General features: G+C 42.3%; 1 protein-coding gene across 1 annotated transcript in view; it reads left to right on the forward strand.

The window, feature by feature from the left end:
- SORCS3 (sortilin related VPS10 domain containing receptor 3) overlaps positions 1-13,742 on the forward strand; it is a 306,718-nt gene that overhangs the window by 128,459 nt on the left and 164,517 nt on the right. Inside the window, exon 3 of the mRNA XM_065672945.1 lies at positions 9,267-9,366. Within this exon, the coding sequence (XP_065529017.1) occupies positions 9,267-9,366 (100 nt within the window). The remainder of the gene's footprint in view (positions 1-9,266; positions 9,367-13,742) is intronic.

The raw sequence follows: 13,742 nt of genomic DNA on the forward strand, positions 1-13,742 counted from the left end.
AGAGGTCTCTGTGAAGCCAGACTGTCTTAGCTGCTGTTTCATCACGACTGAACTGTGTCTTGGGTCATTTCAGCAGGGATGGGGTGTCTTAGTCTCAGGCCAGAAGCAATAAGATGATGATTCAGATTCTGATGTCCTTACTGAAGCTGCTGATGTGAACATTGCATGATGCCTGTATAGTTTTCATATTTTGTCTGGTCATGATAAAGACTGCCAGCAGGTCATCATCAGTGGTGTAATGCAGCAAGCATGCAGTGAAGGGAAGTGTTTCTATGGAGAAGCTATTTCACATTTCCTCTAGTCTTTGCTCATATTCATAATTCTGCCAGCAACTGTTGGGAAATCCATATTACATTTCTGTTATCTCTGCTCCTTGTAATGCTATAGTGTGTGTAAGGCACAGTGGAGTTTTGATATCATTTGGCACTTACTTCTAGTAGTAATCCTCACACGTATCCCCAAGAATAACAACATTTAAAACACAGAGCACGGGTACATTACAACAAATGATGAACTTAGCTAGGATGATTGAGGTGCTTCCCTTCATTTGTGCTGCTGGCTCAGTGCATGAACTTTTCTAATCCATTTAGTGTGAGATGCACCTTAGACCCTTAACGGTTAAGTGCGTGAATTAGTTGCTGTGGTGTCCCTCTACAATGGAGGAAGACACCTTAAGAAAGAAGCACATCCTCACCTATTTTAGGATGAATAAGTTATCCTCTGAAGTTAACAGTCTCTCTATAATAGAGAGAAAATATGGACAGCTTTGGGAGCTACAACTAACTACCTGCCTTGTAGGCAGCTGAATTTAAATGAGATAAATGGCCATGTTATAGAGAAGATGGAGTCTTACAGCAGGAAGTAGAGTTATTTTAGTATCACAGTAGGAGGCACCAATATTTGTTGCTTTTGTGTCTCCTTATATTGGTTATTCTGCAACAGAATATAAAGCGATGCTTAGTAACCACTACACCTGCAGCCTGCCTGCTTTGATCAGGATCCCAGGCTCTCAAAAAAGCAGAGCATACTTTGCCATAGGCTTTTATAATTCTTGCTTGCCACGAAGTGCTAGGGTTCCTCAGTTTGGTTTGTGTTCATCTCTACCTCACAGAAAGGCAATCTGCCTCTAGAAGTCATAGGGCAGGGAACATCAGATGCTGGTGCTCAAGGTGGTTCTTTGGTTTGATATGGAATCTTCTACTTCTGCTTTGCTGAGCACCCCTCCGTTTCTCTGCTATTTTTTTTCCTTCAAGAAAACCCATTTCCTGCAAACACCCCAACCCACTTTGTCTCAAAAGAGCCTTTTGCTACTTGGGATCATTCTATAGATTACTTTAGATCTGAAACTGCTTCTGCTATTTCCACAGAAATGGTGTATCTGGAGATAAGGAAAAGCCTGGGTACAGAAGAGAGGAGTTTGGGAAACTACAGTCCATTTGTGATGGTGAATGTTATTTATGCATCCAGTGGCACATTGTTCAAATAGTCAGTGATTGCTGGGCATATCCAAAGCTCCACTGTGTTCTTACAGGACAAGCACAACAAGAGTTACACAAATATATAGTTTTCAAGTTAATTCCCACCATCCCTATAGGCTGAATATGCAAAACCAGAGACTGCTCATGCCAGTCTGAGTAGTCATCTCTGCTAAGGAATGACAGATGTAAACAGTCCCCCTGCCTTGTGGGATGGTGATGAAATGAAATGCTGATGAGCAATAAGCCACTAGAAACATCACAGATATTCACCTTTCCTGTGATTTATTGTCCCTAAATTTAGAGGTGGAATATTCTCTATCCTTTTGTTTAACCTCTGAGACATTCATAGTCCTCCAAAGGCTTGTATTGAAAACCAAATTGAGAATACCTTTCCTGTCGAAAATAGAGGAGAATGTGCAAGCAACAAAGAAAAAGAGGAAGCCAGTGTTCTTAGTTAGCTCTTATCTCCTTCATTTTGAACTGCAAATCATGATGACTAATGCATCATACCTGCTCATTTTGCCTTGCCAGTCTCTACTGTACATTATAAATTGAAATTTATCAACAAAGGTCATATTCAAGTCTTTTGGATGTTTGGTGATGGAAATTGTCATTAATCAGAAAAGGGGTGGAGAAAGGGTGCAGAATAGCAGTTGGCAGGCGTATTAAGCTGTTTGGATGGCATGCAAGCTAAAAGGAAAAAATACCTTTTCAAGAGAAATTACCAAAACTATGGTCTGCTTGAGCTTCTTTTTCTCCAGTGGGGATCTCTGTGTTTAGATACTTTTGAAGCTTTCTAGAACTGGAAGTCCCCTAGAACTGGTGGGCTGTGGTTCCAGAAGTAGTGAATGTAAGCCCTTGTATTATGATGACAGAAAGCGGTTTTATTTCAGTTGTTTTGAATACTCTCGGGTTTTGCTGATGTACTTAGATAGTTAGTTGGGTTTTTTTTCAAGAAAGATCTTGTTAAAGATTGGTCTCTGAGGCATCCACAACAAAAGATATAACTGGATTAGAAAGAATATTCATAGAGTGATCAGACACATGGATAGGTTGTACAAGGACTGGCTAAATTAACAGGGACTCTTTAGACTAGGAAAAAGATCTGTGGGGAATATGTCAACAATCAGTAAAATCATGAAAGGCAGCATGGAGCTCCGTAGTTTTGTTTTTAAGTGGTAGCAGTGGGCTCTTAATTATGTTATCAAGTTAAAACAAAAACAAAACACAGTTGTAGTGTTTATTATCATGTGATAATGAAGTTGCCAAAAGCTTCCCTGTGGGGTTAGGCAGATTTATGTAACTAAAAGCCCACCAATGGCTCCTGCACGCAAAGGCATCATCTTCAATTTAGGAAGACCATGATATTGCTGTAGGGTGGGAAACTACACCAGGAAGCGTTACCATATGCTTGCTCAGTTTCTGTTCACTCCCCAGACTTTCATTATTGTCTTTAGTTTCCTTTAGTGTGATGGAGATAAAGGGAAACTGTTGTTTCTGTTTGCAGCTGTAAAATATTCTGGCTTTATATGTATTGCAGTCAGTCTAAAATCATGGTTGGGTAAAAAGAAGCTCTCAGCACAGCAAATACTGTGCTCTGTTAAGTGAAAGATTCACGGAGTACAGACACTTGGTTAGTAAGTAGGTAGGGCTTCACAGGGCCTCCTTAGATACCTTTGTTGTAAAATATCCACATCCAGACTTGTGTCAGCTCCAGAGAGGGAAGGACTAAGGACTTTGCTAGTTCCATTACAGCCATTTTTGATGGCATAAGGTAACAATGCTCATGTGGGGTTAGAAGGTCCTTTGGGATGAGTTAAACTGGTTTGGCTTTTAATTTTTTGTCTTGTTTGTTTGTTTGTGATTTCTTGTTTGTGTTTGGCTTCCGTTTTTCTCTTAGTTTGTCAGAAAAAGTGACCCCGTGTTTGTGTCAGTCAGATAGCCTTGAACTGGTAAAAGTGCATCTTTCTGGGCACTGCCTCATTTTAAGTGAAATTTAGGCTACATTATTGCAGCCTGGGAGCTGAACCAGGGTTCCCCTGGTTGCCTTGAAGTTGGTAATGAAATAGTCCTGGAGAGACGGGAAAGCCCAGGAAGCTGCTAGACCTGCACCCATTCTCTACCTTGGCAGTGGCAGCAGCCCCTCTGCCTTTCCAGGGCTCCAGCTGGGGCTGGATTAGCTGCAAGGCCAACTCTGTATCTGTCGCAGGTGTTTGACTGCCCAAGGCAGGTTCTGGCTTTGTCTGGGCTCATAAGCAGCACTCAGATGGGAAAGCATGCTTCTCTGTTGTATCTAAATATGAAAAAAGTACTCCATTCCGCTGAGGAGTGGAGGGTGTTCACTCAGCAGCAGCCATAGTTATCAAAAGCCAGGAGCTAGTCTAAAATGTTCAACAAGGGAGAAAAAGAATAATCTCAAAGTTCAGAGACTCATATCCTTTTGCAGAGGAGCAGCCCTCTGCCCTACCTGTGAGTGGGACCAGTTTCCCAAGTGGTGCGGTAATTATTGTGTGGTTGGCCTCATTTAGGACTCTGTGCTCCAATAAGAACCCATTTAGCAATTTGGTGCAAAGCACTGTCATAAGGTTAGTGCTGAGCCAGCATTTGCCTGAGTCCTGAACCACTTTTGGTTGTCCAGGTTGCTGGCCAAAGGGGAACTACAACAAGGGGTAGTCAAGCTGTGCTCAGGAGGGGTCTCTCCTCAGTGTGTCACAGCTTCAGAAAGGCTTTTATCTCAGGGATGGTAATTTGAGGGGCAAGAAAGGGAAGGGAGAGTCAGAAACAAATTGTTTCACAAGCAATGGAAGTTTGGCAACATGACTTCTTGTGTTGTGTAGCTGGCTTCTTTGTAGTCTTAATATGTGAGCTGTGTTTGAATGTTTTCCTGCAGCTGGATGTTCAGAGACATGCGCCTGCCCTCATGTCTCATGGGTTTTGGTTTCATGCTGCAGATTTTCGCTGAGCAGTAGTAAGTTTGCTCTCCTTTTGCTGGCTGCTGGTTTTCATGACACTTGTAGAAACTTTGTTCCTCTTGGATTTCTGTTTTTTGGTCAGACTGGGAGAAAATTGGCCAAGGGGTAAAAAGAAGAAGTTGTTTGAGGGGGCATGGAGAGACAGGCACACTGCAGGCAGACAGTTTGCAGGCACATGAGGAGAGAAGCAAATGTTAATCTGAGCTGTGTCTGGTCTTGGGGCTCTCTGAAGTGCACAGGGAATTGGGATATTCTATTGCTTAGTGAAGTGGAGTTGTGCCCCCATGCAGTTCTCATTTGGGGCTGCAGGTGTGTGTGTGCAGTGGGACTCTGATCTGGAGATGAATGCATAAGCTTTAGTGTCTTAGGAAAAAGACTGAGAATCTAAAGTCAGAACCATACCTGCTCCTTCTCCACACACAGTTGAAGAGAATCACAGGCACAGAGGAGAAACCCCCTGACAGGAGAGTCTGTGGCACATGTACGCTCCTGGAGGTTGACTTGTCCTTACCAGCCATCCATTGCCAGCACGTGCAGCTCTTTTTCTCCTGAAAGGCTGACACATATTTTAGAACCTATATCCATAGCTGAGTAGCTGAGACTGCAAACAAAAACTCCTTTCTTTGCTTCACAGAGCCCTGAAATGGAAACCATCTGAGAGGAGGACTCCTCTAAAAGCTATACATATGTCATTCTTCTGTCTCCACACCTCTACTTCATATCTCTGGGATCAGCAAATCTTACCACAATATCAAAGTCTGCTGGCTCAAGCCAGTTTGTCAGATTCAGGGAAGCTCAGGTTCAGACCTCTCAGAACAAGACAGATTTTGTTAGCTCTTGGTGCACTGAGTTATGACCCGGTTTGGTAGAGAGAAGCCTCTCTGCTTCGGTGTGCCCCTTGAGCTCTTGCTTGCCAGACTGTGGGACAGCACTTGTAGCAATGGTTAAACCACATCATGGCCTGTCATGGGAAGGCAGTGGGATCAAGCAGGTGTTTTTTGTTCTCAAATGGTCAGAATATGGTTATAGAATTTACAGTCTCCCAATAAAATTACTTCATTATAAACTTTACTTTTATAAAGAGAATATGTAGAATTTGGTGCCACAGCCTGATCAGGGAAAGCTGATTTGGTTATTTGGTTATATGACTATGACACTTGTGTTGCACTGAATCAAGTCTTTCTTCGTGTTAACTAATGCCAGCAAACAGATTCTTCCTCATGTCTGGTAGGAAATGCTGGTTATAAAAAAAAAAAACAAAAAGTGTCACTGGAGAAGACAGAGTTCCATTCAAGACTGGACTATTCTTTGAGTTTTACTGCCTTTCACTGTGTAGCCTTTCTTGTGGTATTGCCAGCAGCTTGATTTGCAGGATAGAAGGCAGGATAAGAGGGCACAATGAGATGCTGTAAGGTCAATGTATAAGGACATGTGGGACAAATGCCCACATATATGGACTGAGCTTTTTCAGGCTTTGTATATAGCCAGGGTACATTCCACATTGTAACAGTCTCTGTGCTACCAGAAGTGTAACAAGGTGCAACAATTTCTTTTATGAAAGCATTGTTAATAATACTTTTATTTATGTATACAAGTGTGTGTGTGGTTAGAAGAAATCTGCAAATATCAACTTGAAGCTGAAGGCAATAAAAGTCTTCCAAGATGATGAGACTCAAGTGATAGCTTCAATGGAGCAACCTAGAGGAGAACCAGCTAGGCAGGATCATTTGGCCATAAAAGACCTAACCAAAGTTAAAGCAGACATTTGGAGTGTGACTTATTGAAAGGGTCTTTTGCTTCACTGAGTCTTTTGTCATTTTGATATAACCGCAGCATTTCTTCCCCTCCAGTCTTTTAATAATGTGTTTTAAAGGGGATCCTATTCTGACCAAATGAGTGGGAGAAAACACAGCATCAGGTTTTGCTTGTTAGGGTCAAGCAACTGTAAGGATATGTGGGCTAGTTAATCTGCACTTAGAAGTCTTTACCTGCAAAGATAACTAATTAGTAAAGGAGAAGGATTCAAGTTAAGATGAAAAGCTGAGCCAGAACTGTTCTGTTCCACCTTTGGGTCACATCTCTTCAAATGTTCAGGCTTGGGTTGCTAAAATTAGGCAGCCAAATTTGTATACATGTATATATATTTTATATATATATATAAATTATTTTTTTTTTAGTAAATACTTGTTTTCAAATTAGGCAGATTAATGGTAGGAGTTTAGTGGGTTCGAGTATTGAGCCGTACACTAGATGATTATAGAAGCTGAAATAGCTAATTGTAGATGCCTACTTTTGGAAAAAATGAATGGTTACCTATACAAGCTTTCAGTTTCTTCATCTCTAGAATAGAGATAATATTACCCAGTATGGCCCTTGGGACTTTGTTAGTCTGAATGGATTAACACGAGACAAAAGCTTCAGATTCTTTGGATGGGAAAGTGCTGTGGAAATAGAGTATATTATTGTGATATCCTTTGAGATGTTTCTGTGAAGCCAGTGGTGACTGTCATGATAATAAAGACAGCTTTAGAGAAGCTAACGAAATAATGATCCTACTTCCTTTCTAGCTATTCTTTGAAAGGGCAAATGCAATGAGTGATAATGGTTTAATGAGAAAGAGTCATTAGGGCATCCAGCCTGCATCTTTAGAAGTGCAAAGCATTTTGGGAGATCTGAAAATGACTCAGAGAACAAAACCAAAGTAGCTCTGTCAGAATATTAAACTGTTATTTGTATTCTCTTTGAATGCTGATTGAAACCAGTGATCTCTTTTCCTGGCTGGTGGTTGGTACATGTGTAGTCATGAATGTGGCTTGTTTGGAGATTTAGTGCTGTTGGAAGAGTGAGATCAAGGAACTACCTCAGTGCTTGCCCTTTGTGTCTTACCCTCTGCTGAGTGCTTAGTGTTACTTGAGGATTCCTCACCTGTTAATTTGCATGTATAAGCGGCCTCATGTAGTGGAATTAATTGGCCTGGATTATTCAGTTTATTAATCGAGCTGCTTCACATTCAAGCTTGGCTGAAGGGGGGAGAGTTGCTAGGTTTTTTGTATGAATTTGATACCTAAAGAGACAAGAGCTTCAGATTCTTCAGATGGGAAAGTGCTATGGAAATGTTGTACATTATTGTAATATCCTTTGGGATGTCTCTGTGAAGCCCAGTAAGTATCAATGTTTAACTGTAAGTGGAGATAGTATTAGAACTAAACCAGAACACAAGGAAGTTATTTAAGACTGGAAGCACCCCTAACTGCTTAGTGTTCAAAGGAGAAAGTTTGGTTCAACCCATTTAAAGAAAGAACTAGTCTGCAAAGCATATAGGAATTGTGCTTGAAGGATGCACAAAAGCAAATATGTTGGAGCCACATCAGTGATAAAAGAAGCTTTTGACTTCTACTCAGAAACCTGAAAACAGCTATCTGGTTTAGCAGCATGTTTGGGGTTTTTTGATGTTATTCTGGACTCCACTAACAGTAGGGAAACCAGCAGAGCTGGGTGCAGATTCTCATGTCGCTCAGTTTCTGCAGCCTCTGGAGTGAAGCCTGAAGATGCTGGGTGCAGTGGTACTTTGTGATGCCAGAAGGGTGACTTGGGCCATTTCTCTGCCAGACAGACAAGGAGCAGAGGATTGGTTTTATGCAGAACCACAAAGCTGCAAATGTTGGAGGCTTGGTAAAGTCAGAAAATCAGAAAATTGCTGGAGCTCGTTCCTGGGAAAGCCACTGAATTGCTGCATGTTCTCTAATCATCTGCTTAGTAAAAAGCGTGTTTAGAGAGGAGGGCAGGGGCCATGAATTGTTGTCTTAGTAAGATCATAGGTAGGTCCAGGTAGGCATAGTATAAGGGGCTTTCCTTGTCCACACAATAAGGATTGTGTTTATTCTGTCCGTATGATGGAAGCTGTGTAGGGTCAGGAGCCAGGCTCTCCCCACTGTTTGCATGAGGTGTGTGGGAGGGCTTTTAAAGCAGGCTGTGTCACCCCTGCTAAAGCAAGCAGGTGCTAACCCATCTTCACGTGTGGGATCCTGTACTAGGTAGCTGTTGTAAGTTCTGGTAAGAAAAACCTTGTTTGTTAGGAAAATCAGAGTACGAAAACAGCAGAAAAACAAGCAGGGCAAAGTGAGGTTTCAAACATACCCACAAATGAGGAGGAGGAAGCTACAAGAAAACCCTCTGTGACGAAGCAGCCCTTTTCCCCAGTCACGAATGGGTAATGCCACCCCCAGATCATCTGCTCCTCCGGGTGGGATTTGCTAGTGTGAGGGCCTGAATCTGTCTTGGTAACTCAGAAAAATTAAATGCCTGGCACAAAGTAGGATGGGGGTGACTGAGGACTCGAGATGCCAGTTTAAGCACATTTTTATCTAGACACGAGTTCAGCTGTTACAATTCTGAGCCACATTTGGATCCCCATCTCCAAGTAAAAAATCAGCCTACTTAAACTGTTGTCGGTGGATTTGGATTCTTCTGTTGGATTTGTCTGAAAAAAGAATGCGTACTAAGGGTGCTGCTGAGATCAGAGTCGTCTTGTGTCGATACCATTGGCAGTCCCACACTGGCACATGAGAGCAGAGCCTGCCCCTTCATGGGTACACCACAGCTTCCCAGGTCAACTGATGCAGAGACAGACCCTGCCCCAAAGGACTCGAGTTCTCTTTTCTGTGGCCCACTGAATGAAACACAAATCTTGAGTTTAAAGGGTCTAAGGTGTTTTAAGGGTGCTAAGCTGTAACTTTGAGAATCTGTTCACATGGTCATTTCCTTTCTCTGAGCTTCAATAACCACATAAACTCTTTTTGTTTACTCTTTTCTCCAGGTCAACAGACTATGGCACTACCTATGAAAAGCTGAATGACAAAGTAGGCCTGAAGACTGTGTTGAGCTACCTTTATGTCAGTCCCACTAACAAGAGGAAGGTAAGGGAGAGCCATCGAGCTGGTAGCTATAGAAACAAAATTACAGCATTCTGTTCATTCTGAGAGGAATTATGATCCTAAAGTGGAATCCATTGGTAATTCACAACAGCTTGAATTTGCTAAGTTGCACTACTGCAATTCCATGGAATCCAGTAGAACTATGCCAATTTTACTTGTGATAGGGATGGAGCACTTAATCTTCTGCTAAATGTGTTAAGAGAAATAAAAGGGTTGCTTTTATTTGCTTCTGACTGTTATAACTTTAAAGAAGCTGAACTCATACAAATATTTCTGGGGCTCTTGCTTAAACTTGCTTTGGCTAATACACCTCTCCCTGCCTTCTCTGTCTCCTTATTATTTGAAATACTGTGTAAAAAGCATTTATTTCTGCATTTGACTCTTTTCCCCTTTATTCTTTTCCTAGCTAAGAAGTTGGAGGTAAAGATGTAAATGACATTTTCATTGGTTGCATCATATAAGGGGGCTGAAAGCAGTATATGCTTGGGAGAGTGGGTGGGAGACCTACAATTTGATTTGAATGTGTGGGAGAGAAGATGAGGTCATAGCTTTCAAACCCCTTGCTCATGCTTCCCACATGATGCAATTAAGGCTGCAGCTGGCTCACAGAACACAGCCCAGGAGTTACTATTCAGTGCCTTTTTGGTTTAAAATTATTGCCTGTGTTGATTCAGGGGAGGTAGTGGGACTGAGATGCTTTCATATACCCACACAAATCAGTGTGGGAAGGTTGCAGCACATACCTAATTGCTGGCAGTGGAGTTGTGTTTGGATGGGGTGCAGCCCATTTGCCTTGATCACTTCCAAACTGCCCCTCTCCTGTCTCCTTCCATAGGTATCCAAACTAGTATTTTGATACTTGTACTGTTCCTATTACTAGTATTGTGTTTTCCCTCACTGGTTTTCCACCACTACAGAAGTTTGGGCAACCTTAAGGCAGCCATAGCTCTCCTTACTATCGGCAACAATATATGTGTGTTTGGATGCATACAGGAGAGGAAGAATGCAGTAAGGGTTGGCTTATATTTTTTCTGATGCAGAAGCTGAATTATTGTGACAACTAACTTGACTTCTTTTTTTCTGAGCAAAATGGAAAGAAGATATTTTACAATGGGCTCCCCTGGCCTTTCACCCCTCCCATATCCAATATTGTAGGCACTGAAGAGTTAACTCTTCTTCATTCTGTTTCCAAAGCAACTCTGCCCACCCAAAATCAGAGGCAATATGCTCAGTTACAAATCCTGCGTCGCTGGTGTAAAGTCTCCCTCACAAATCAGAGTGCTAACACATATCATTATTTTCTAGCAATTTCTCAAACTGTCAAGTTTACAGATTAGCAGTCTTTTCTCTCTTTATTTCCATTAATAACACCTAGATTTCATTGTATAGTGGCATGCAGACCTGTCTTTACCTGCTGCTTTCTTATTTCAGATGACAATTTTAACCTCTTTTCTGTTCTTATGTCTTAAAGAAATTATTTCTGGACAAATTTGTGTGTCTTTGCTCTTCTTCTCCCTTGCGAAAAGTCTTTTGAAATGGGAAGATGTGCTGTTAGAAAAAAAGATGCAGAAAACCAGCTTCAGTGCTGGCTGCTGTGGGAACAACTTGTTTCCATTCTTTCTATCTCTGTTAAATATACAGACACTGATATGGTACATGGTTGTAAAAACCTGGTTTATCTGAACCTGGAGCTGACTCTGCTGTGTTGACCATCAAAGTAATTCCAAACAGCAGTGCAGCATTTGAAAAATGCCCCAAGAAGGTGTAACTGGATTGGAGAATCTGGGATTTGTCAAATTCAATTTCAGGTTTACTGTCCATGTGCCCCCACAGATCCATGAGGTTGTGCACTGCAAAAAAACACACTTGTGTTATAACTTTCTCCCAAGTCTGTTTGGGTGCATATTGTTAAAGTGGCCTGCAGAGTAAGCAGCTTGGTTTTGCTGAGCTCCTGAGGACAACCACCAATAATGAATCACAAAGCAGTAGGTGAATCTGCAGAGACATATCAGCCTCCCAGTACCTAGAAGGGGCCTACAAGAAATCTGGAGAGGGCTTTTTACAGGGGCATGTAGTGATAGGACAAGGGGAAATGGCTTTAAACTGACAAGAGGGTAGATTTAGGTTAGACATTAGGAAAAAAGTCTTTCCTGTGATGGTGGTGAGGCGCTGGCAGAGGGTGCCCAGAGAACCGATAGGTGCCCCGAGAAGCGATAGCTGCCCCATCACTGGCAGTGTTCAAGGCCAGGCTGGACGGGGAGTGGAGTGAGAGGTGTCCCTGGCCATGGCAGGGGGTTGGAACTGGGCGATCTTTAAGGACCCTTTCATCCCAAACTGTTCTATGATTCTGTGATCACTTGTTTTTCACCTCTGACAGCACAAGTGCTGGCTAACTGAACACAACTGCAGTGATCTGCAATCCTCAAATATCGGTCATTGAGGTAATAAACAAGGAGGGTTATACCAAAAGTAACAGATGAGCACAGGGCCTGTGCGCACACAGTGGATCCTGCAGACCCTTTCCAAACAAGATATTTTCTCCTGAGGCATTAGCTGCTAGGTACTGATTGGACCCTGCGCGCCTTGCAGCTCCTGTCGATTTTTGATGGGTTTGCGCACTGTTGCTAACCCTATCTGCTCATTAGTGCTTAGAGGATTAGCAGTTACTTGGAGGAGGAGAAAAGCTTTCCATACATTCATTCCTAATTGATTTACTAGTGAGAAGGATAATTACCTCTCAGCTACCCTGCAGAACTACAGTGGGAATTACCTGTCAGATTTCTTTGAAGACCCAAAATGCCTCTCTTCAGCTGTTAAATAGGAATTATGCATTCAGCCAAATGCCAGTTACATAAACATAATTTACCTGAATTGTGGCGTAACCCTTGGCTCAATTATGAAACACGAGGATTTAAATGCTTGCTTTTTTAATTCTTTTAAAAGAAAGGCTTTTTGTTTCTGATTTCTTCTTTTGTAAAGTTTTGGTGGGAATATTGTAAGTTTTTTTGGCAGCTTCTGCTGTTCTCTGCTTAGCTGTCAGGTCACAGCTGGGCACTGATTTCTGAATACCAACAATCTCTGCTTATTCATTATGAGGCCAGAGCTGAAATGCACAGCTGGATGTGCATGGCTACAACCCATTGTCTGGGTGCCTGCATCGTTCCCCTTCTCTGTCCCATGAAAGCCACACCTCTTGCACATCTTACCCTCCTGACTTACAGCACTCCAACGCCCTTTTCTTACAAACTGGATTCCTTTCTGGAAGAAGAGTTGAGCTTAATGTAGGAGTGATTTGCTGAAATTCTGGAACACATTCAAAGTGTGGAAGTCCCAATGGCTCTTTAGGCCTGTAAGTATTTAATTCTTGTTGGGTTTTATTCTGTTCCCAACAAGAGCAGAGCTCTGTATTTGCTATACAACATTGACAGCAAAAACCAAGCCCATGCCTAGCTTCATATATCATTTGCCTCCCTCTTTTAAGCTTGTTTAATTTGGATTATGTATCTCATCAATTTTATTAGTTTCATGTTCTCTTTAGGGTTCCTTCTAAGCTGCTCCTGTCTGCGTCTCCCATCCCTAGCTGGAAAGCCTCAGAGGGTGTTGAATATTACCCTATCTGTATTTGGTGTCTTGTTGAGTACTGAAATGTCTTTCCTGACACAGCTGACTAAGAAACGCTGGAGCGCCCTGGAAGCAGCTGCTTCCTCAGTCCTGCCTTTTGCTCCTCAGTCAAACACATTGGTTACTAGTGTTTATCAGTGGGTAAAATCACTATAGAGAGGTCATGTCTTTGTGTCCAAAGAACAGAGGCAGCTGAGAGGAGAAGAGGTGAAGAAACACAATCTCTGTTGTTATCATGGTGATAAATCCTGGATGGCCTCTGTTCTTCTTGGGCACCTCTTGATGTGCTGGTGTTCAGCACTTAGAGGCCAGATTTAATCTCTGGGTGTTCCTTGTTTTTACAAGTTGCTGCTGGGAGAGATCAACCCTGTGCATGTACGGAGTTAACCAAGGCTGCATGGCCAAGACTGAGCTGAGGGGACTTTCGCTGTGTCCCCATATGGTGCTGGGCAGAGGCTGCTGACCCAACCTGCCAGTGACTGGTTCTGGAGCTGAGATAGGGGTGTCCATTTCCTAGAAAACACAAGAAGGTATTTGGAAAACATGCTTTATTGTTGTGTAATTTGAGATTTGTATTCATAAATAAATCAGTAGAACAACATGCAAATACCAAAGAAAGATGCTGAGAATACTTTTTCCCAGTTATGATTGCTCTTGCCTCTCACTGCTAGTGATTAGGGCCATCCTGGTGATCTGAGAGCACCCATCACTTGAAATGAGTCCACCCTGGAGTGCCA

This window comes from Lathamus discolor, chromosome 3 (assembly GCF_037157495.1).
Source record: "Lathamus discolor isolate bLatDis1 chromosome 3, bLatDis1.hap1, whole genome shotgun sequence".
Classification (NCBI taxonomy): domain Eukaryota; kingdom Metazoa; phylum Chordata; class Aves; order Psittaciformes; family Psittacidae; genus Lathamus; species Lathamus discolor.